At 42.2% G+C, this 23,759-nt stretch overlaps 1 protein-coding gene across 2 annotated transcripts in view; it reads right to left on the bottom strand.

Annotated features, from left to right (window-relative positions):
• Positions 1–13,367: 13,367 nt before the first annotated feature.
• LOC109903114 (KH domain-containing, RNA-binding, signal transduction-associated protein 3) overlaps positions 13,368–23,759 on the bottom strand; it is a 202,300-nt gene continuing 191,908 nt past the window's right edge. The window contains exons 8-9 of one of the 2 annotated variants that reach the window (XM_031788710.1): positions 17,611–17,669; positions 13,368–14,318 (exon numbers count right to left, since the gene is read on the bottom strand). In XM_031788710.1, coding sequence (XP_031644570.1) covers positions 14,224–14,318; positions 17,611–17,669 — 154 coding nt within the window. In that variant the 3' untranslated portion in view covers positions 13,368–14,223. The remainder of the gene's footprint in view (positions 14,319–17,610; positions 17,670–23,759) is intronic. The other variant, XM_020499737.2, reaches the window with a different exon arrangement.

Raw genomic sequence — 23,759 nt, 5'->3', positions numbered from 1 at the left:
CATTTTGCTACACTCGCATTAACATCTGCTAACATTATCCAACCATCAGAGGCAGGGCTGAGACAGGCTCTGTCCTAAATGGGCCCTGGTTAAAAGTAATGGGGAATGGGTGGCGCAGTGGTTAAGGGCGCTGTACTGCAGCGCCAGCTGTGCCACCAGAGACTCTGGGTTCGTACCCAGGCTCTGTCGTAACCGGCCGTGACCGTGGGGCGACGCACAATTGGCCTAGCGTCGTCCGGGTTAGGGAGGGATTGGCCGGTAGGGAAATCCTTGTCTCATCGCGCACCAGTGACTCCTGTGGCGGGCCGTGCGCAGTGCGCGCTAACCAAGGTTGCCAGGTGCACGGTGTTTTTTCTCCGACACATTGGTGAGGCTGGCTTCCGGATTGGATGGCGCTGTGTTAAGAAGCAGTGCGACGCATGACTTTCAACCTTTGTCTCTCCCGAGCCCGTATGGGAGTTGTAGCTACTAAACAATTGGATACCATGAAATTGGGGAGAAAAAGGGGTAAAATTCAAGGAAAAAAGTAATGGGGAATAGGAAGTAATTTTGGATGCACACTAGGTTGATGATATTCACAATAGGAGGATATTCTGACCCCATTCCTGTTTCTAATGGACAAAACACATTGTGAAAGTTTATTACGAATATACTTAATAACAGAACATCCATGTATTGTCTCTATAGGGCCATGATAATAGCGCAGAGAAGAAGAGTAGACTTATAGTTCCGACTAGATAACAACCAGACAGCCAGGCCCCAGCAGGCAATTACCACCAGACAGCCTTGCTGTCAGAAGCTTACTGCCGAAAAGGCCATCTAAACTCCTGCCTCTGCCTCAGCCCCTGCCTCAGCCCCTGCCTCAGCCCCTGCCTCTACCTCAGCCTCAGCCCCTGTCTCAGCCCCTGCCTCTGCCTCAGCCCCTGCCTCTGCCTCTGCCTCAGCCTCAGCCCCTGCCTCTGCCCTGCAAAAATGAGTCGGCCGCACTCCTCAGGGTTTTCTAGAGCGATTCTCTTGTTATTCTCACCTGTAAGAAGAAGAAAGCAACAACAACCTGATCTGTAGTGCAGATAAAACACCTACATATGATCTAGCCCATGCCCCTAGAACATGATACAGAACAGGTAGAAGATCAGTTTCACGGTTCAAAGACCGTTTGGTTGTTTTAGTCATTTCCTGTTTATATGAATATAGGCCAGAATTAGATGAAGATGGTTGTTGGTTGTGAACTGCCTGTGATGGATTTAGTGAAGCCGAAAACAATCTCATTTGCAGTATAAGGCTCCTTTCTTGAAATAACCACCCAATTTTGAATCAGACTCCATTTGTCTAGGAGAGACCACATCTGAATAGGGTGCCACTTGGGACAGCCTTTGTTTTGATGTCTATGATGAGGACAAGAGCAGATGGCCTAAACTTAATTCAGTGGGAAACAAAAGTTCAAAGTCAGATCTGTGAGACGCGGATGACACCCTATCAAAAAATATTGCACTATGAAGGGAATAGGGTGTCATTTGGGACGTATCCAAAGGTAGAATAGAGATAAAAGAGTAGAGAATAAAGACATATTTACATTCAAGAAAAATATGTATCTAAGGGAGACAGTAGCCACAGAGGAGAGGAGAGAACATACAATATTAAAGAGGTAGGAAAGAAAGACAGCCCTTCCCTTTCACAAACCTGTTTGATGTGCAAGTATTGTGTCAAGGGCATCTAAAGGTAAATAATATCCATAAATTAATGCCTTTTCAAGTTTCCAAATCTGCCAAACTGCCAAGATCCACCAGGACTTTCCATCTGAGGCCTCTTAAAAGAGTAAACCTATATTTATAAACTGACTTCATCCTAGAGTGTCAAATCAATACAGTGAAGATTCTGGCATGTCATTTATTTCATAGACATCCCATGTTGTGATTCTCATTAGAGGTTGTGTCCCAAAAGGCAACGTATTCCCTATGTAGTGCACTACTTTTGACTAGAGCTGAATGGGCCCTTGCCAAAAGTAGTGGACCATAAATGGAAGAGGATGCAATTGAGGACGCAGCCTGAGTCTTATATTGATGTTAAGTCAGAAGTACAGAGGGACAAAGATCATTGTATTTTGTTGTATTTACGCTGAACAAAAATAGAAAGTGTTGGTCCCATGTTTCATGAGCTGAAATAAAAGATCCCAGAAATGTTCCATACGCACAAAAAGCCTCTTTCTCTAAAAATGTTGTGCACACGTTTTTTTTTTACATCCCTCTTAGTGAGCATTTCTCCTTTGCCAATATAATCCATCCACCTGACAGGTGTGGCATATCAATAATCTTGTGCTGGGGACAATAAAAGGCCAATCTAAAATGTGCAGTTTTAAGGGAGAATGCAATTGTTGAGGGAGTTGAGGGAACATGCAATTGGCATGCTGACTGCAGAAATGTCCACTAGAGCTGTTGCCAGAGAATGTAATGTTAATTTCTCTACCATAAGCTGCTTGCAATGTCATTTTAGAGAATTTGGCAGTACGTCCAACTGGCCTCACAACTGCAGGCCACGCATTACTACGCCAACCAGGACCTCCACATCCGACTTCTTCACCCATTGAGCATGTTTGGAATGCTCTGGATCAACTTGTATGATGACGTGATCCAATTCCCACCAATATCCAACAACTTCTCACAGCCATTGAAGAGGAGTTGGAAAACATTGCACAGGCCACAATCAACTCTAGGCGAAAGAGATGTGTCGCGCTGCATGTGGCAGATGGAGGTCACACCAGATACGGACTGGTTTTCTGATCCAACAGATGCATATCTGTATTCCCGGTCATGTGAAATTTATAGATTAGGGCCTAATGAATTTATTTAAATTGGCTGATTTCCTTATACAAACTGTAACTCAGTAACATTTTTGAAATTGCTGGATGTTGCGTTTATATTTTTACTGTGACTAACAACTTGTTTCTTATTTCTACCACAGTACATTTACACTGTTTTCCCCACCACACAACCTTTTACCGTAGTACAGAAGATCCGTTAAGAAATACATTTTTCCGGTTAATAAATACATGAGAGTATATTAAACATTTATTAGCTATGCAGGAGGTTTACAAGTGCACAGGACATTGACATGAGGACACAGTAGGTTATAGCATGTGAAATGCTTGCCAGAAGTATAGCACATAAACCAAAAAAACGAGCGTCTTGGGACATCCTTTCTTCTAAATGACAGGCCGTTAGTGACCTGTGGCTGTAGTCTGCTTGATGCACCTTCCACATGACTGGTGACAATAAAAGAGGAGCACTTCAACATTGATCACAGCGTTTTAATCAAGAGGAGATAATGAGACCTTGAGTTAATTATAGAATATAAGGCAGGAAGTGGCTGCTAGGTAAGAGCTCATCAACATGATTAAAAGGAACGGAATAGACATCAATGAAAACTAGATCAAAATGTTCCTGTAGCTCCCTGGCATTATTCATTGTTGGACATACAGGATCTGACAATAGGTGTATAATTGAATTCTGTTCTGAGCATCACTGTGGAATGGATATGATGCTCAAATGAGTGTGTGTGTGTGTGTGTGTGTGTGTGTGTGTGTGTGTGTGTGTGTGTGTGTGTGTGTGTGTGTGTGTGTGCGTGCGTGTGTGTGTGAGCGTGTATTTGTGTGTTATTGGGTTTTAATATCTTTGTGGGGAACAGAAGTCCTCACAAGGACGGTAAAACCAGTCCTCACAAGGGGTTAGAGGTTTGGGCTTAAGGTTTGGGTTAAGGAAAACAGGATTTTTAATGGGAATCAATTGTTTGGTCCCCACAAGAATAGCAAAACAAATCTGAGTGTGTGTGTGTGTGTGTCTGCAGAGCAAGAGAACGCCGTGAATAGAGCTGTCTCACGGTGACAGCCAGGATCGTGACATCCTTTACGTACATTCATAATCAAGTAAGCCATGTAACTGCTCTTACTCTGCATTAACTCAGACAGGATAATCCCAGATAAGCCTTGGCATTATAAGCCACTCCAGAGTGGAAGTGGAGCCACTAGCTGCTATCCCCCGGCGGTGATGAGAGAGTTGACACACACACACACACACCGCTTCAGTGTTATTGTCCGGGGGCCTGGCCTCAGAGTGAAAAGAGAATCACTTCCTCTAATGGAAAACTATTGTCTGACTGCTACTCCACTGACAACATCAGTTGAGAGGAATAGACATAGGGAATAGGATGCCATTTGGGATGCAGACACAGAGTAGAGTTGTTTTAAACAAGGGAAGCTATTTTGGGATTCCCACTGCCCTTGTGGCCTGTTCAGATGATCTCAGACCAGTTTGGGAACCCTTTGTCCTGAATGCTGTTTTTCCTTCCACTGTATTTCACTGACTCTAGACTATCTAAGCTTCTTGGCATACAATAAGGCACTGCAAGGGAATTATTTATTCATTTGAGTGGATTATATATACGGTAATGAACAAAACCAAATGCAATTAGAAGTGTCATTTTGAGCAATAGGATGTCAGGCCTGTGGCATACTGCATTATTCATTTCTTTCTCTTCCCTTGCAGTCAGGTTACACAGCAGTGGAGGCTGGTGGGAGGAGCTATAGGTGGACGGGCTCATTGCAATGGCTGGAATGGAATAAATGGTTTCCATATAATTGATGTGTTCGATACCCTTCCATTTTTTCTATTCCAGCCATTACAATGAGCCCGTCCTCATATAGCACCTCCCACCAGCCTCACATTATGACAGTAAACATCATAATGTGGGGAAGGATGACACGTTTTCCCCCCATTTAACTATCTGAGTCCACAAAGAAATACTAGTAGGGTTCACTGTTAGTTCAGCCTACTTTAGAATGTACATCAAATGTATACAGAGCCGAGCTGCTTCCCAAATGGCACCCTATTCCCTATATAGTACACTACTTTTGACCAGAGGCCCTGGTCAAAAGTAGTGCACTATATAGAGAATAGGATGCCATTTGAGATGAGGCCTTTGTGTCTCTGTGAAGAATAAAATGTTCCCTGGCAGATTCTGCCAGAAGATGAGATACTCCATTGCCGGGCTGGTCTTCTGTCTGTCGCTTTTGAGGTTAGCAGAAGTGTGATACAGGTCTCCCGAGCTATCACAGTGGCTCTGGGCCGATTCCGGCTAAGAGTCGGGGCGCTCGGCTGAGAGTCAGATTCGGCCAACGTCATGAGGCTCGAGTCTCGGCCGCCTTAGGCAATATTACTTATGGCTAGGATGCGGGGATTGAGCTCGGGCTGATTCCGGTGTGAGTTATCTGGCCCAAACGTACTTGCGTCTCGGGCTGATTGGGGACACTCTCTGGCAGATGATTACACGGGTTGCTTTATATAATTAACATTTCATTATTTATTTATTTTTCAATATTTGATCATTGTTTCAAAAAATACAATTAACATTTAAATAAACTTCTTTAAGAGTCGTGTTGAACTAGTATTTTAGTATATTGATACTTTGTGCAAGGCAATTGATAAGCATTAAAAACTTTGTGGATGGAGCCTCCCGAGTGGCGCAGCAGTCTAAGAAGCTGCATCGGAGTGCAAACTGCGGTTCTACAGATGCTGGTTCGATACCCGTGCCAGCCGTGACCGGGAGACCCATGAGACTACGCACAATTGGCCCAGTGTCGTCTGAGTTAGGGGAGGGTTTGGCCAGTCAGGATGTCCTTGTCCCATCGTGCTGTAGCGGCTCCTATGCCAGGCGCAAGCACTCTGACACGGTCAACAGGTGTACAGTGTTTCCTCCGAGATAACATTTTTTGGTGGATGGGTATAATTTGTATGGCTAAAATGTATGATAGTAATATTTAAAATTACTAAATAGGGTCATTTTTGCATACATTTATTTAAATTGGAATCGGGGCAGCTTCTGGGGGGATACTGGTAGGATGCCGGCAAAGACGGCTGAATTCCGGTATACAGAAATGGCCGATGTACTTGGGCCGATTCTGGGCAGTCAATCATTTTGATTCCGGGCGGAGTCCGACAACCGATTCCGGGCCGATTCAATCAGTTCCGGCCCCCCAGAAGAGGGATGCTTCTGGGCTGATTCCACATTGCTAGCTGGGTCCTATCTGTCTCTATAGAGGAGAAGTGTAATACAGGTTTCCTGTCTGTGGTTCTAGACGCTTGGGGAAGTGTGATACAGGTCTCCTGTCTGTCTCCAGAGGAGAAGTGTGACACAGGTCTCCTGCCTGTCTCCAGAGGAGAAGTGTGATACAGGTATCCTGCCTGTCTATCTGGAGGAGAAGTGTGATACAGGTCTCCTGTCTGTCTCTCTGGAGAAGTGTGATACGGGTCTCCTGTCTGTCTCTCTGGAGGAGGGGTGTGATACAGGTCTCCTGTCTGTCTCCAGAGGAGAAGTGTGATACAGGTCTCCTGTCTGTCTCCAGAGGAGAAGTGTGATACAGGTCTCCTGTCTGTCTCCAGAGGAGAAGTGTGATACAGGTCTCCTGTCTGTCTCCAGAGGAGAAGTGTGATACAGGTCTCCTGTCTGTCTCCAGAGGAGAAGTGTGATACAGGTCTCCTGTCTGTCTCTCTGGAGGAGAAGTGTGATACAGGTATCCTGTCTGTCTCCAGAGGAGAAGTGTGACACAGGTCTCCTGCCTGTCTCCAGAGGAGAAGTGTGATACAGGTCTCCTGTCTGTCTCTCTGGAGGAGAAGTGTGATACAGGTCTCCTGTCTGTCTCTCTGGAGGAGAAGTGTGATACAGGTCTCCTGTCTGTCTCCAGAGGAGAAGTGTGATACAGGTCTCCTGTCTGTCTCCAGAGGAGAAGTGTGATACAGGTCTCCTGTCTGTCTCCAGAGGAGAAGTGTGATACAGGTCTCCTGTCTGTCTCCAGAGGAGAAGTGTGATACAGGTATCCTGCCTGTCTCCAGAGGAGGGGAGTGATACAGGTCTCCTGTCTGTCTCCAGAGGAGAAGTGTGATACAGGTCTCCTGTCTGTCTCTCCAGAGGGGAAGTGTGATACAGGTATCCTGCCTGTCTCCAGAGGAGAAGTGTGATACAGGTCTCCTGTCTGTCTCCAGAGGAGGAGTGTGATACAGGTCTCCTGTCTGTCTCCAGAGGAGAAGTGTGATGCAGGTCTCCTGTCTGTCTCCAGAGGAGAAGCGTGACACAGGTATCCTGCCTGTCTCCAGAGGAGGAGTGTGATACAGGTCTCCTGTCTGTCTCTCTGGAGGAGAAGTGTGATACAGGTCTCCTGTCTGTCTCTACAGAGGGGAAGTGTGATGCAGGTCTCCTATCTGTCTCCAGAGGAGAAGTGTGATACAGGTTTCCTGTCTGTCTCCAGAGGAGAAGTGTGATACAGGTCTCCTGTCTGTCTCTCTGGAGGAGAAGTGTGATACAGGTCTCCTGTCTGTCTCCAGAGGAGAAGCGTGATACAGGTCTCCAGTCTCTCTCTGGAGGAGAAGTGTGATACAGGTCTCCTGTCTGTCTCCAGAGGAGAAGCATGACACAGGTATCCTGCCTGTCTCCAGAGGAGGAGTGTGATACAGGTCTCCTGTCTGTCTCTCTGGAGGAGAAGTGTGATACAGGTCTCCTGTCTGTCTCTACAGAGGGGAAGTGTGATGCAGGTCTCCTATCTGTCTCCAGAGGAGGGGTGTGATACAGGTCTCCTGTCTGTCTCCAGAGGAGAAGTGTGATACAGGTCTCCTGTCTGTCTCCAGAGGAGAAGTGTGATACAGGTCTCCTGTCTGTCTCTCTGGAGGAGAAGTGTGATACAGGTCTCCTGTCTGTCTCCAGAGGAGAAGCGTGATACAGGTCTCCAGTCTGTCTCCAAAGGGGAAGTATGATACAGGTCTCCTGTCTCTCTCTGGAGGAGAAGTGTGATACATGTCTCCTGTCTGTCTCTCTGGAGGAGAAGTGTGATACAGGTCTCCAGTCTGTCTCTCTGGAGGAGAAGTGTGTTACAGGTCTCCTGTCTGTCTCTCTGGAGGAGAAGTGTGATACAGGTCTCTTGTCTGTCTCTCTGGAGGAGAAGTGTGATACAGGTCTCCTACCTGTGGTTCAAGAGGCTGCATGGGAGAAGTGTGAGGCTTGACTGCTGTCTCTCTCTCACTCTTAAAGCCGGGAGAAGTGTTATACAGGTTAATTGTCTCTCTCTATAAAAGCTGGGAGAAGTGTGATGCCGGTCTGCTGTGTCTACGGGACACATTAGCCTGTTCCCTTTACAGTTCCTCTACAGGTGGCTCTGCTACGACATCCCTGGAGAGAAATGAAATGTTCAGTGTTTGGTCTGTAGATAGATCAGAGATCCACACTGAAGTTTCTTAATCTGGTTTCTTCGGCTGGGAGATGTGTTCTCCTTTCCTTTTAAAGACCAAATCGGGGCATTTCTTTCATGTGGTCCTGCCATGTGATTCTTCTGAGAGCTGTCTGGAAGCCACATCTTAGAGTCATGTCATTCGAGCGATGTTTTGTTTCAACCTAAAAGGATACAAAAAGCTATTATAAGCAGCTTAAACGAACACAAAAACAACAACGACAATATTATCAACAACAACAACAAGCTCTTTAATCACTTTTAAGATATTGTCATTGTGGACGTAAAAGAGCCCGGCTGCTCTTTGAAGTTTAATGGATTTTTGTCAAAACCAATCAATAAGTCATTATCTCTATGTGTGTTGATGATGGAGAGGAGATGAGAACCCCGCCAGCGCTCAGCTCGCTATCCTTTTCATATGTCTCCAGCTGGAAGGGCCTATAGAGGTTGATTCTGATGGCACGGGGCCCACGCCAGCACAGAGCTGAACTCCTCTGTATACTAATCACACAGACACAAAGGGTGGCAGCGGCTCCGCCTGGCACACATAACCAGGGGGATTGTGGGCCGGTAAAAAAGGGAGGATTATGGTGTGTGCTCTGTTGAGACGTCCAGGATTTCTCCCCAGTCTGGAGACTATCCCAGAGGAGCAGCTTTCCTGTGCTGCAGTAACATGGGTTTACCATGTTTAACACAAGGTGGTAACAAGCCCTTCAGCCATGTTCCACGGCTGCTTAGAGGCACCACGATATGTTGAGCTCATAATAGGATCTGTGTGGCCACATCCAAACGAGTACCCTATTCATACCCCTTGACTTATTCCACATTTTGTTGTGTTATAGCCTGGATTCAAAATGGATTAAATTGTTGTTTTTTCTCTCACCCATCCACGCACAATAGTCCATAATGGTGAAGTGAAAACCTGTTTTTCAACATTTTTCCAAATCTATTGAAAATCAATATCTCCTTTACATAAGTATTTACACCCCTGAGTCGATACATGTTAGAATCACCTTTGGCAGTCATTACAGCTCAGAGTCTTTCTGGGTAGGTCTCTAAGAGCTTAATATTTGATTTTTTACATTTATTCTTCAAGCTCTGTCAAGTTGCTTGCTGATCATTGCTAGACAGCCATTTTCAAGTCAATGTGTGTCAAAATTGTAGCTTAGCCACTCTGGAACATTCAATGTCATCTTGTTAAGCAACTCCAGTGTATATTTGGCCTTGTGTTTTAGGTTATTGTCCTGCTGAAAGGTGAATTTCTATCACACTGTCTATTGGAGAGCAGACTGAACCAGGTTTTCCTCTAAGATTTTGCTTGTGCTTAGCTCTATTCCATTACATTTTATCCTAAACAACTCCCTAGTTCTTGCCGATGACAAGCAAACCTATGATGCAGCCACCACAAAGATTGAAGAGTGATACTCAGTGATGTGATGTGTTGAATTTGCCCCAAATATAACGCTTTGTATTCAGGACATTTCTTTGGTAACATTTTTGCAGTTTTACTTTAGTGCCTTATTGTAAACAGGATGCATTTCTGTATTCTGTACAGGCTTCCTTCTTTTCACTCTGTCTTTTAGGTTAGTATTGTAACTTTTAGGTTAGTAGAGTAACTACACTGTTGTTGATCCATCCCCAGTTTTCTCCTATCACAGCCATTAAACTCTGTAACTGTTTAAAGTCACCATTGGCCTGATGGTGAAATCCCTGAAGGGTTTCCTTCCTCTCCGGCAACTGAGTTAGGAAGGACGTCTTTATCATTGTAGTGACTGGGTGTATTGATACACCATCAAAAGTATAATTAATAACTTCACCATGCTTTTTTACGAAGCATTGGAAAACCTCCCTGGTCTTTGTGGTTGAATCTGTGTTTGAAATTCACTGCTTGACCTAGGGACCTTACAGATAATTGTATGTGTGGGGTGCGGAGATGAGGTAGTCATTCATAAATCATGTTAAACACGATTATTGCACGCAGAGTGAGTCCATGAAAATTATTATGTGATTTGTTAACTCTCTGGGATAGGGGGTGGTATTTTCATGTCTGGATGAAAAGCGTGCCCAAAGTAAACTGCCTGCTACTCAGGCCCAGAAGCTAGGATATGCATATTATTAGTAGATTTGAATAGAAAACACTCTGAAACTGTGTGAATGAGTATAACAGTGAGTATAACAGAACTGATTTGGCAGGCGAAACACCGAGCACAATCCATCCAGGGATTTTTCTTTTGAGGTCAATCTGTTTTCCATTAGTTTCCTATGGCAAGCCCGTTTTAATATAAATGTACTTGCAGTTCCTATAGCTTCCACTAGATGTCAACAGTCTTTATAAATTGGTTGATGTTTTTCTTTTGAGAAATGAAGAAGTAGCCCTTTCCTTTCTGGGTGTATAGCCAAGTGTACTCAGTTGTTTGGGGCGTGTGACCTGAAGCTCGCTCCACTTTCATTTTATCAGCTATTAAACGCAGTTTATCCCGTCTTAAATTTTATCAATTATTTATGTGTTAAAATACTTAAAGTTGGATTAGGAAAGTTGTTTGAAATGTTTGGACAAAGTTTCCAGGTAACTTATTAGATATTTTGTAGTCATGCTGGGCGAGTTGGAACCGGTGTTTTTCTGAATCAAACGCGCCAAATAAATGGACATTTCGGGGATATAACGACGGAATTAATCCAAAAAAAGGACAATTTGTGATGTTTATGGGACAGGCATGAATTATATCATTATTTCTGAGTTTTGTGTTGCGCCTGGCGGGTTGAAATATGATTGTTTGTTTGTTTGATGGGATGCTGTCCTCAGATAATCGCATGGTTTGCTTTCGCCGTAAAGCCTTTTTTAAATCAGACACGGTGGCTAGATTATCAAGAAGTTAAACTTTAATTTGGTGTATTGCACTTGTGAATGTATGAAAGTTAAATATTTCTAATATCTTTTTTTGAATTTGGCGCTCTGCCATTTCACCGGATGTTGTCAAATTGATCCCGCTAAGGGATTTGATCCATAAGAAGTTTTTAAGCACATTTTTACTCCTGAACATATTTAAGTGTCACGCTCGTCATAATGATTGGACCAAGGCGCAGTGTACGTAGAGTTCCACATATTTTTTATAAATCGAAACTCATCAAACAAAAACAATAAAGCAGAAACGAAACTCTACTGGTGTGCACACAGGGAACTATCTGTAGACAAGATCCCACAAACACAATGGGGAAAATAGCTCCCTACATATGATCCCCAATCAGAGACAACGATAAACAGCTGCCTCTGATTGGGAACCATATCAGACCACCATAGAAATACAATTCACCTAGATGACCCACCCTAGTCACTATCACGCCCCAACTAACATAGAGAATAAACAGCTTTCCATGGTCAGGGAAAGCTTGCCATTAGACTTGCCATATCAATGGAGTTGAATACTTATTGACGCAATACATTACAGCTCTTCATTTTAACTTCATTTGTACAAAATTCTAAGAACATAATTCCACTTTAACATTATGGGGTATTGTGTGTAGGCCCGTGACACAAAATCTAAATATAATACATTTTAAATTCAGGCTGTAACACAATAACATGTGGAAAAAATCAAGGTGTATGAATACTTTCTGAAGGCACTGTAGTAGACTACTTTGACCAGGGCCCATATGGTTCTGGTCAAAAGTAGTGCACTATAGAGCACTGTAGCTTTTTAATCTGGGCTAATACTGTATTTGTAACAAAACCGCCCTGGTTATGTTGATTTAAAGGAGGAGAAATATCCGAAGAATAGCGTGGGTTGCAACTCACCTTCAGAGCTTGGGGGTGTTCGGACCGTGGGCTCTGGCACCAGCTTAAAATAAAGGAAATAACATGATTGATTACAATAATAAAGGTACAGAAAGAAAACAAACTACTGCAATTTAAAGTGATCCAGAACAATTATTTTAGTACGGTTAAAGAGTCATTCATTTGACTTACAATACAACATATTTTATCTAAGTCTTATAATACACTTATTGCACACCAAACTTTCTAGAAATATTACAGCTATTTATATTATTTTTAAAATGTTTTATATCGAAGTCTAATTAATCCCCAGTGTTGACTTTTAAACCCCTTCAAGATTAAGAAAGACTTAATAAAGAACAACATATTAAAGTTCATTTTGGTTTTAGTGCGTTATGTTTGTCAGTCTACGTTAGGGTGAGGTTTGGTTGGTTGGGTTTGATTACCTTGTGGAACGGATGGACGGAGGTCTTTTAAAACAGCTACTGTCTGTCTGCCGTCCTCTCAGTGCGGAGGTCAGCTGGGGTTCAGAGGTCAGGGGTCATTTAGAGTCTCTCTAACGGAGGGGCATGGCCAAAGGGCAGGGGCCACATGGGTCTTTATAGACTGAGAGATAGAGGGCCACACCACCAGAGGGGAACACAGGGAGCAGAACAACAAGAGAAACGATTTCCCCTCCATACAAATTCCATACATTTGTGTGAAAGCCATTGCTTACATCCAGTAGAAAAGCCCTTCTCCTGGTGTCACTGCTTGTCGTCATTAAAATGTAATAGCACTGTCTATTATAAGATACTCAAAGTGACTCATTGTCAGATAGGCAAGCGAGACAAATACAGGTGCCGATGCCATTGTTACTGTATATGTTAGTGTACTGTACTGTTACCTATGCTGTAACACAATCCGTTTTTATTAAGAGATAACATATGACAAAACACACAACATCAAAGACTTAAATCTGTGATTGACATTGTATCAAAACCATTCCCTACAAAACATTACCTGAATTGTAAAATACAAATATGCGACACAGTTCTTACAAAAATGGTGTTGCTTTGTTGCTGGCATTCAGTTTTAAGGTTTTTCATACAAATAATGTGAACTTTTATGCGGTTTGACATGTTATGATATTATTCAGACGCTAATTCTTGATCAACATGGTCTCGCTCAGGAGTCTATACATTCATTACGGTACATAAAAACCTGTATTAGAGTGAGCACTTCAATATTATCATCAGCATCATTCTTTCCAATGTTAGTTTTGTTAGTTTAGATTATAGTGTTTTTCTATTTAGCTATGTAAATACAGAATTAGGCTCTTGAACACAAACTTACTTCTTTCAAAAAGTTTATTGAGCATCAACCAAGAAGAAAAATGTAAAGGGCCTACATAAGCAGAGAAGGTTGATATGCTAAAACACTATTTCTGCTCCCAGACCAATTCTACATGATTTAACGTCTCAAGAAACTGATTATTACATTTTCTGAAAGCATTTCAGGTTTTTAAACCCCTAAAACAAAAATAGATTGGAATGAATTATTAAGAGCTTTACATAAAATGTTTTGTAGCTCTTGATTCTTTTTTTATATTTTTTTTACTGAAGATTTTTACACACAAAAAAAGAAGAGTATGGCCTGTGAATGTAGATCGATTAAAGGGGGGAATTAAACAGAAACACACACGTCTACACACGTTTTAAGATAGGAATAAAACAGCTGACACTATCCACAATGATTCCACACCATGCTTGTATAAGCCCTTTAACACGAGAGAACTATCATTTACAAAAGGAGATCAAACAACAATATGTATTTCAGGATCGTTCTGTTTTCTGATTGGAAAGGTTTCATTTACAAGGGACACAATTGACCAATCACCCCCAGGAAAAAAATATCTACAATACTTCACCTCTCTACAACTAAATCACTAACATATTAAAGTGACCAATCCCTCTATAACCAGGTCCATGGTATTTAGATATCTACTTGTTTAGGAGTGGGTAGATGGACTAAAATATACACATTATTCTGGTGAAAACAGTCTTGATATGATACCAGGTTTTTTCTGTTTTTAAAACCCACATTTACGATTGAGTGTTTTTATTCTAAAAAGGGAGCGTCCGTATAAAATCCATTACTTGATGACACGTCCGTGAGGGATTGTGCAGGTTGTTGCATAATCAGTTCAATATCTGGAGTAGGGCGTCTCTCTGTACACTCCCTTGGTCGTCCGTGCAGCTGGCACCTTGCCGCGATTAGTTGTCCACTCCTCCTGACCTGCTTTATAGGGAAACAACAGTAAGAAACACTTCTACACACACACACACTTTTGTGTAACTCAGATGTTTATGTCATTTTTACCCTGGCGTCAAGAGGTTATTGGACAAAATGGTTTTATATTTTCCTTAGCCTGGAACTGAGGTAAGCATTCAGCTATCATACTTCAATCAGGTATCAATCCAGTCAAAAATAGTTGAATTATGTCAAGGTTCTGTCTTCATCAGTGAACACAAATCAAGCATCATGGACTTTCTGGTCACAAAATCCTTTGAGAGTCTGATGTTGATATGGCTTATCCAACTGGAACAACAGAAGACTCCCACAGCCTCTGTAGTTCAAACAAAAAAATCCACCAAGAAGCTTGTCATTCACCTAGAAGGATGCATTTAGATAATTGAAACAGAAGATCAAATAGCTACTTGAAAAGAGCCAGTGTAGTAGATCCTAGCAAAAGGGCACAATAACCATTAGCCCAAATCAGACCTCATTCAGGCCCTCTGCTGTCTATGTGCCAAGTGCCTGCTGCATCGATGGCAGCCTTTGTGTGATCTCTAGCCAGCAGAGTCTCATCCCCGGGAGCAGAGCAGAGGCTCACAAAGAACAGTTTTTTCCCTGACATGGTCTCTGCTGGCAGCCCATAACCAATGGTTTCTAATTAAACCTGTCACCGTTTCTCTGGCACTCACTTTAGAGAGACAGTGACCAAGGTAACCTTGTGTTTAGAGATCAGCTATGTACCATCAACTCTGTTTATCATTTAAACAGCCCCTTCCTTTGAACTGTCAAACATCTCTTTATTTTGACCTGTTAGAAAGCATTTAGTGTGGCGCTGTTACCCGCTGTGTGTGTCTGTGTGTGTCTGTGTGTGTGCTTTGGAGGTTAGTTCTTTACACTTTTACACCAGAGTTTACACCAGAAACTTTACACCAGAGTTTACACCAGAAACTTTACACCAGAGTTTACACCAGAAACTTTACACCAGAGTTTACACCAGAAACTTTACACCAGAGTTTACACCAGAAACTTTACACCAGAGTTTACACCAGAAACTTTACACCAGAAACTTTACACCAGAGTTTACACCAGAAACTTTACACCAGAAACTTTACACCAGAGTTTACACCAGAAACTTTACACCAGAGTTTACACCAGAAACTTTCTTGCCACATTATTCCTGTGTGTTAATCTCATTGCAAATTGGAATATGAACAAGCATTTCTTTCAGTTAAAATAACAACAATTAGGTGTTAACTTACATTTGTAGTGTGTATTATACTAGTGTGTGCATTATACACATGTTTTTTTGCATATCCCACTTCCCCTGAGACAGCCTCACAGCCAGGGATCAGCCATCATTGACAGTGACCCAGGAGCAAGGAAAGTTAAGTGCCTTGCTCAAAGGCAAATCGACAGATGTTTCACCTAGTCAGATCGGAGATTCGAACCAGTGACCTTCGGTTACAAGCCCAAAGCTCTTACAGGCTCCTAGGCTACCTGCCCTATGTTATGGTCAATTACAAATTTATCATGGATCAAAGAACATATACTGTAAGTCCTTCATGTTGCAGATAGTGTCTCAGTCTGGTGACAACTGTATACATGTACTGTGAAGTGCTGTAAGAGTTGACATCTGCCACAGCAAGAGGAGACCTGGGTAATGAGGTGACATTAACGGCTCAGTGACTGAAACAGGAACCATACAGTGCTCAAGTCATTACACCAGAAAATAAAACTATGGTTCAAGCTATATTAGAAAACCAGACGTCAAGGCATATCAGTTACTCTATCACTCATGGTTTATGTACGAATACAGTCGAGGCATTGTGTAGACGTAGCCATGACCCGCTTAATAGAATTACTGTGTCTTTATCAGACATCCCCCAACCTTTATAATAACAGAATTGTATTTGACATTGTCAGAAAAATGAGCACTGTCCATATGGAGTTGCGTAAAAGAGGTCTAATTCAGTTGTGAAACAGAATAATCATTCAGCAATTATTTTACCATTATATTGACAAAGAACATGCCTCATGTTATCCCATCACCTGGCACCCTGAATAATACTAATGATACGTCTACAACAAATGTGTCCCAAAAATGTATGTGGCGCCTACTCAGGGAAATTACATTGCATGTGGGTTTGAAAACCCTTAGAGTCAACTGACGAACCGGTGCGTCAATCTACATAACATAAGAAAAAAATCCCCTTCAAAATCCAGTCAGTTTAAACTAAAGATAACCGTCTCAATCTACCGCATCTGCTGATATAGCAGATCCACATCTGCAGTGAAAGGTGGCAGAGCTGTGTTTGCCCATGAAACATCCGGAACACAGGTCTTCTCAAGAAAACATCAGTCGCTTCCGAACTGTTTTACCTTCCTATTTTGACCTCTCTATGGAAAGGCTAGACTCTCACCAACACAGTGGTATTTCGCTCTACAACCCCCACAAGTGTCAGGAGACTTGTCTGAAGAAGATACAGTCTATGTGCCAACTTCTGTTTGTAAGCGTCCAAACCGTTTGGGCTACAAACTAATGTGAACCCACTGTGGAAAAGGGGAGATTCTCAGAAACACAATGGTGGTTCTACATTTTGCTTTATGACCCCCACAAGTGTCACGGGACTCGTCTGAAGGTAACAGGCACCGGAGGATGAAGATAGTTTTGTGCCTACCCAAAAAGAGGTTAAATATGTGTAATAATAATAATAATATATATATATTTCCTGAGCTTTCTTATATCTCCTAGCTATAGGAGGATATAGGATATCTCCTACCTAACACTTCACTTCATTAACCCTTTACCATGTGTTATTCAGTGCATTTACAACATGTTATTCAGTGTGTTTCTCTGGGTTATGGTGGTGTAATGAAACAGCAGGGAGCAGGTTTCGAACCCTCGACCTTCGAGCCTGAGGTCCGGCGCGCTATCGACTGTGCCGCAAAAGCACGCTCATGCGGCAGAGTCGATTTCCGTGCTTATAAATTACACTACTCCCTCCTTTCTTATAAACCCAGGGTCGTTACAGTAGTAAAGGCCAAATTCAATATTTTTCAAATACTTTCCTTCTTAATTTTTTTTTATACCTAAAGGGGTCCAAAAATTCAAAATCAAATAGCTAAATGAGCCATAATGTGACCATCTTTAAACAATTCCAGATGTCAGCTAAGAACCCCCCCCCTTTTAAGAATTAACAGCATTCAAACTGCTAACGAACAAAGAACCACATTGAACAAGACAGTATTCATTTCAACAACATTTTCTATGTTAATAAAGCAGTTAGTAACTCACCGTATGACTCATATGATTCCTCACCATTATCGTGTCCGTACTCATAATAATCGTCTGAGCTGTGCAAGGAAAGAAAGAGGAGATATGCATCAGAATCGCTTTTTAACAATAAAATGACACGCCCCCGGGCCTTTTCTTAATAGAGAACAATAGAGGTTGCGGTTTCTACAACACACAGCCATCAAATCATTACCCGGAATGTGAATGACATGAACTGTTCGGGAAAGTGAAGTAATGTCAACGTGAGAAAATGATGTGCAGAATTGATGTACCGTTCCGCTGTATGTAATCATAAAGATATACTCTACATGGCATTACAAACATACGCAAAAGTTCCATACAGAATGTTTCTTTCATAACTATGACTTCCCTGTATTAGAGGATGGCTGTGTCTATCCCCCCATATCCTGTCCCATAACAGAGGATATGGAGATATACTGTATATGAGAGATGGCACCTGTAATGAAAAATAAAACGGCTGTCTTGAATTGTGGTTCATTTCTTTGCTATTCTTTATTTATTTCTCAGCGGTGCCCGTTGACTTGCTGACAGAACAATCGTGTGCTGGCATCATTCAGTATCAGACCTATCATTCAGACCCAGAAAGGTAATTCATCATAAAGCTGCCATAGAGCCGACACTGGCGGCCCATCACAGCTGAGTGTCCCCCCTCCCCTTCCCACCCCCAGCCATTATCACCTTGGCTGATAATGGAGAACAGCAGAACCGAGCAAAAATGGCCCCAGCCATTATCACCTTAGCTGCTGTAGGTTCATCTACCTCAGTCGATCTATAAACACACAGCCTCTTAGCTATACAATTGTAATGCTATACCCCTGAAAGAGGCGAAATATGAGAACTGATTCACACTGACACGTAGCATCTGTTCAGTCAGTTGTAATGATGAATTGCATATCATCAACACGTAACATAGATATCTCATCTCATTGTATTCCTAGGCATTACTAATCAAGCTCTGCACAAACAGACATCAATGGCGTATTATCACATTCACATTAATTATTAGAATATTACTTACAATTCTGTATTAATATCAGTGATGTATTCGGGGCGGCAGGTAGCCTAGTTGTTAGAGTGTTGAGCCAGCCAGTAACCGAAAAGTTGCTAGATCGAATCCCCGAGCTAACAAGGCAAAAATCTGTTGTTCTGCCCCTGAACAAGGCAGTTAGCCCACTGTTCCTAGGCCGTCATTGTAAATAAGAATTTGTTCATATCTGACTTGTCTAGTTAAAATAAGGTTAAAAAAACTGTAGTGGTAAAAAAAGTAGGTAATGGGTAAGCTATCAACTCCAGTGGGTGATGGAGATAAGAACAAACAACCACCAATATGTATGAACTGTATAATTGGCATTATGATGGCATTTTAATGTAGTTCAATATGGAAGATAGGAGATGTTCATATTGAAACATATCTTCTTTTTTTTGTTCCTAACTTGGTTGATGAGAAAGTTATTATGAGAACTTAGTAGCCTATTTTTTGCAATTTTTTGCTCCTGCTGAGGTAAGCTCTGAATAACGTTAGCTTCCTACTTCATCCCTCTAGCTGGCTAAGTAATATTAGCCAGAGCCCTTCATAAGTCTCTGCCGCCAGCTAGCCTACTCGAGCCGACTTCCTCGACCTGTGCCGCGAGGGGGCAGAGCGAGCCATTTGAGAGAGTGGTGAATGTGCTGCTAAAAAGGCAAATCCGGGAGGCAGATATGGGGAACGCAGTGGAACATAACGAACAAACCGCTGTTCATGATTCCACTCGTTCGCAAAGATGCAGGCGAACTCAGTCAGATCAAGAATATAAGTTTTGATCAATGCTGGGAGCAATATTTAGATTAAATTGATTTTCTTTATTGTGTACAAAATATATATTAGTGTTACTACAGTACAATAGGTCTATGACAGGGGCACTTCTCCTCTCCTCTCTTTGGCTTAGCGCTGGAGGTGACACTACAGGCCCATATATACACCAGATCAACACAGAAGGTTGACATTTATGATTTTCTCATTTCAAAGCACTTAATCATTATTAAACTTTGATTGACAGCATGTTTATTTTTTGGGGGGAGGGACTTAAAGACACAAGCTGACATGAACAACTGAAAATCATGTAAGGGGACAGAGGGGGAAAAACGTCCATTGTTGTGGATCTATAAACGTCTGCTTGAGACATTGTCCAGAGAAGGCATTCATGTTGGGTTTCTTCCCCGGGGAGATCATTGACTTGGCATGAAGATTGCATTGCTCACACAGCTCATGACTCAACCAGTGAACAATAACAGCAGAAACAAAGGCAGGCTTTTCCCTCTTATCCAAACTGGATCCCTGCTAAGACGTGAGTGATTATTTATGCTCTGTGTCCACAAAGAGAAGCCAGACGTTGTTATTCAGAGTGTGATGTTTTCCAATCAACCCTCACAGCAGAGGTACCACTGTGAGACTTTCACTGGTGTCCAGCTGCTAATATATACCTGACACCACTCATCATGGCTTTAGAGAGAAAACCAGAGAAAGAGAGAGAGAGTGTGAGAGAGATAGATAGAGGGAGAGAGAGAGCGAGAGAGAGAGTGAGTGTGAGAAATATATATAGAGAGAGTAACAGAGAGAGAGAAAAGGAGAGGGAGAGGGAGAGGGAGAAGGAGAGAGAGAGCGAGAGAAAGAGATGCAACAAATGAATGCATGTTCTCTCTTTACGTGTCTTGTACACTGTGAAACACCTGACAGGGTTTGTGGTAATTTGATTTCACACCATGTCTCAACACTGGGGTGTATTCTTCCCAGAGCGGAACCCCTCTGAATACACACTCAACTACAAACCGTTCTGCTAAAACGCCCTGGGAAGCTGAGGGGCTAAACAAGCGTCTCATCCTTCCTGTTGGTGTAAAGCTAAAGCCTACGAGGACCAATAACGTCAGTTAGGTCCTCAGAGAGCTGCCAAGTTAAAGCTTTCCCCCTTTAAAACGACGAGAGGAGGACTCCCAAAGCTGTTAGGCACTTCTAATTTCTGGGATGACATTTTGTCAATATCCTCACACCTTTTCTCCTCTATTACCCTGGTCTGGTCAGTGAGTCCTCAGGCATGTCCTGAAGGGCAACGATCCAGGTGAAACTAACTGCTCATGCGCCCTTCAAGTAAAATACAGGCTGCATCCCAAATGGCACAGTCAAATGCCTCATAGCACTTTTATAGTGGCCCTTTGTAGCTCAGTTGGTAGAACGGTAGCATAGTGGTTTCAATTCCTGGGACCACCCATACATAAAATGCATGCGCGCATGATTCTAATTTGCTTTGGATAAAAGAGATTGCTAAATCACACGTATTAGAAACCATCCATCAACACTTTATAAATAGTCACTAATGGAGTAAACACGATGCTGGGAACGAGTCAGGGACTGAAACAATCCCGACGTACCCAACTGAATTCATTTTTTATGTTGTTTTAATCACAAGCAAACTCTGTAAACATTCCTTAACAGCTAATGATAGAGCAGAGCAAGGAGAAACCCAGAGCAATCTGTCTTAAAGTGCTGGCTGGCCTTGACCTTGATAAATGAACACCCATAGCGCCCATTAGCTAACCCTGTCTCGTGATCAGGAATGAGGGAATCTGACGCCAGACCTGCTCGTCTACAGGTATACCTACTGCATGGCTCTCAGTTTTACAGATATGTCTATAAATGGCTGATCTTAAGTAGTGATTTTGCCATTTGCGCCGCCACTAAACAGATGGTGGTGTTACATCTGAATGATGTAGTACACGTCCCTGGTGGACTTTGCTTTCTTACACAGCCATTACTCTTCTGTTGCTCTGTGATAAACCTGCAGAGATATGCTAGGACATTTAGAGAGGATTCAGAGGTACTGAGAAGAACAATCTATAATCAGCAGTCATATCCAGAGGAGAGAAGACACTAAATATTTCATAGGTTTTCCAAAGCAAGAGGAAGACCATTCAACATCATATTCAACAGGGTTTCCTCATATATTTCATGCAAATTATAAGGGGCATTTTGATAGCAAGACAACTTCATTCATATTGGGGTGGCAGGTAGCCTAGTGGTTAGAGCATTCGGCCAATACCCGAAAGGTTGCTGGATTAAATCCCCGAGCTGACAAGGTATAAATCTGTTGTTCTTCCCCTGAATTAGGCAATTAACCCATTGTTCCCTGGTTGGCCGTCTATAAGAATTTGCTCTTAACTGACTTGCCTGGTTATATAAATAAAAATATTGACACATTTTAGAGTGGGTACAGTATATATTTTGTATTTCATGGATTAAGGCTCTGGAAAATAGAGCAAAATTACCAAAAAAGACAAAAATAGATCAAATATAACACAAAAGGAACTGGACTTGGGAGAATGTGTCCTGTATATTATCCAAAAAGGGGTGGGTGTAATTGAAATTGAAAACTCCCTCAGGAAAATGCTGTTGATTGCTTGTCTCAGCAGCTGATTGCGAAGGCAATCTGCACTGTTGGACCCTTGCTGCGCTGTTACAAAGACGGACTGAATGGTAAACGTCATGGATTTACATAATGTGTGACTATAATCATCTGCTTTGTCTGAATTTGACCCCTCCATGGTAATCAACTTATCGATGGTCAATCAATGTTCAGCAGTCAGGCCTACTGCATTTAAAGTCACCTCAGGTTCAGATTGTCTTGGTGAACGGATGGGGAGGTGACTGCAATGTTAATACAGCCCAAGCATGTAGACTGAGGTCGCATCCCAAATGGCATGCTATATGACACCCTATGACACCCAATAGTGTATTACTTTTGACTAGGGTGCATAGGGCTCTGGTCAAAATAAGTGCATTATATAGAGAATAGGTTTCCATTTGAGATTCACCCTCAGTGCTTCATCATGTTCTCGGCTGTGCAATAAACTGGTATCATCCCGAGAGCGTCTGGAATCTCTCCAATACAGCACCTGAGACAGCAAAAAAAAAAACTTGTTTGGCCTTACAAAACTAAAATATCTCTAGTGTTGAAGCAAATTAGCCTGACAAAACTAAAATATCTCTAGTGTTGAAGCAAATTAGCCTGACAAGACTAAAATATCTCTAGCGTTGAAGCAAATTAGCCTGACAAAACTAAAATATCTCTAGTGTTGAAGCAAATTAGCCTGACAAAACTAAAATATCTCTAGTGTTGAAGCAAATTAGCCTGACAAGACTAAAATATCTCTAGCGTTGAAGCAAATTAGCCTGACAAAACTAAAATATCTCTAGTGTTGAAGCAAATTAGCCTGACAAGACTAAAATATCTCTAGCGTTGAAGCAAATTAGCCTGACAAGACTAAAATATCTCTAGCGTTGAAGCAAATTAGCCTGACAAGACTAAGATATCTCTAGCGTTGAAGCAAATTAGCCTGACAAGACTAAAATATCTCTAGCATTGAAGCAAATGAGCCTGACAAGACTAAAATATCTCTAGCGTTGAAGCAAATTAGCCTGACAAGACTAAAATATCTCTAGCATTGAAGCAAATTAGCCTGACAAGACTAAAATATCTCTAGCGTTGAAGCGAATTAGGGCCAAAGACAGAAGTTGCTTGTCAAAAACAAAACATTACATACTGCTGAGAACTAAATTAGAACTATATTGAAATGATAAAATATGCAGGTAAAGTAATTATACAAAGTACCCATCTGAGAACTGCATGACCTCTGGTTCTTAGATAGAAATCCATACAATTCTGCTGAACTAATTTACTCTGTTAAACTAATGTGTGCCAAGCCTGAAATACTAAAACCAACATGTCACATATTTCCTAGGCCTAATCATGTCGAGAACTTGTAATAGCATAGCTACTTGATTTCTTTACCCACTATTTAACTGAGCAAGTCAGTTAAGAACAAATTCTTATTTACAATGACAGCCTACCCCGGCCAAACACAGACGATGCTGGGCCAATTGTGCGCCGCCCTATGGGAGTCCCAATCACAGCCGGATGTGATTCAGCCTGAATTCGAACCAGGGACTGTAGTGTTGCCTGTTGCACTGAGATGTAGTGCCTTAGACCGCTGCACCACTCAGGTACTTTACACAACTATATCCAAGATGGCGTAGCAGTCGGCGTGTGTTTGTCTTGTCCCATATTAATAGTCTGTTTTTCATTTTTTTCGTATATATT

Source organism: Oncorhynchus kisutch, linkage group LG14, assembly GCF_002021735.2.
Source record: "Oncorhynchus kisutch isolate 150728-3 linkage group LG14, Okis_V2, whole genome shotgun sequence".
In the NCBI taxonomy this organism is placed as follows: domain Eukaryota; kingdom Metazoa; phylum Chordata; class Actinopteri; order Salmoniformes; family Salmonidae; genus Oncorhynchus; species Oncorhynchus kisutch.
This window is presented reverse-complemented; position numbering and strand designations above follow the sequence as displayed.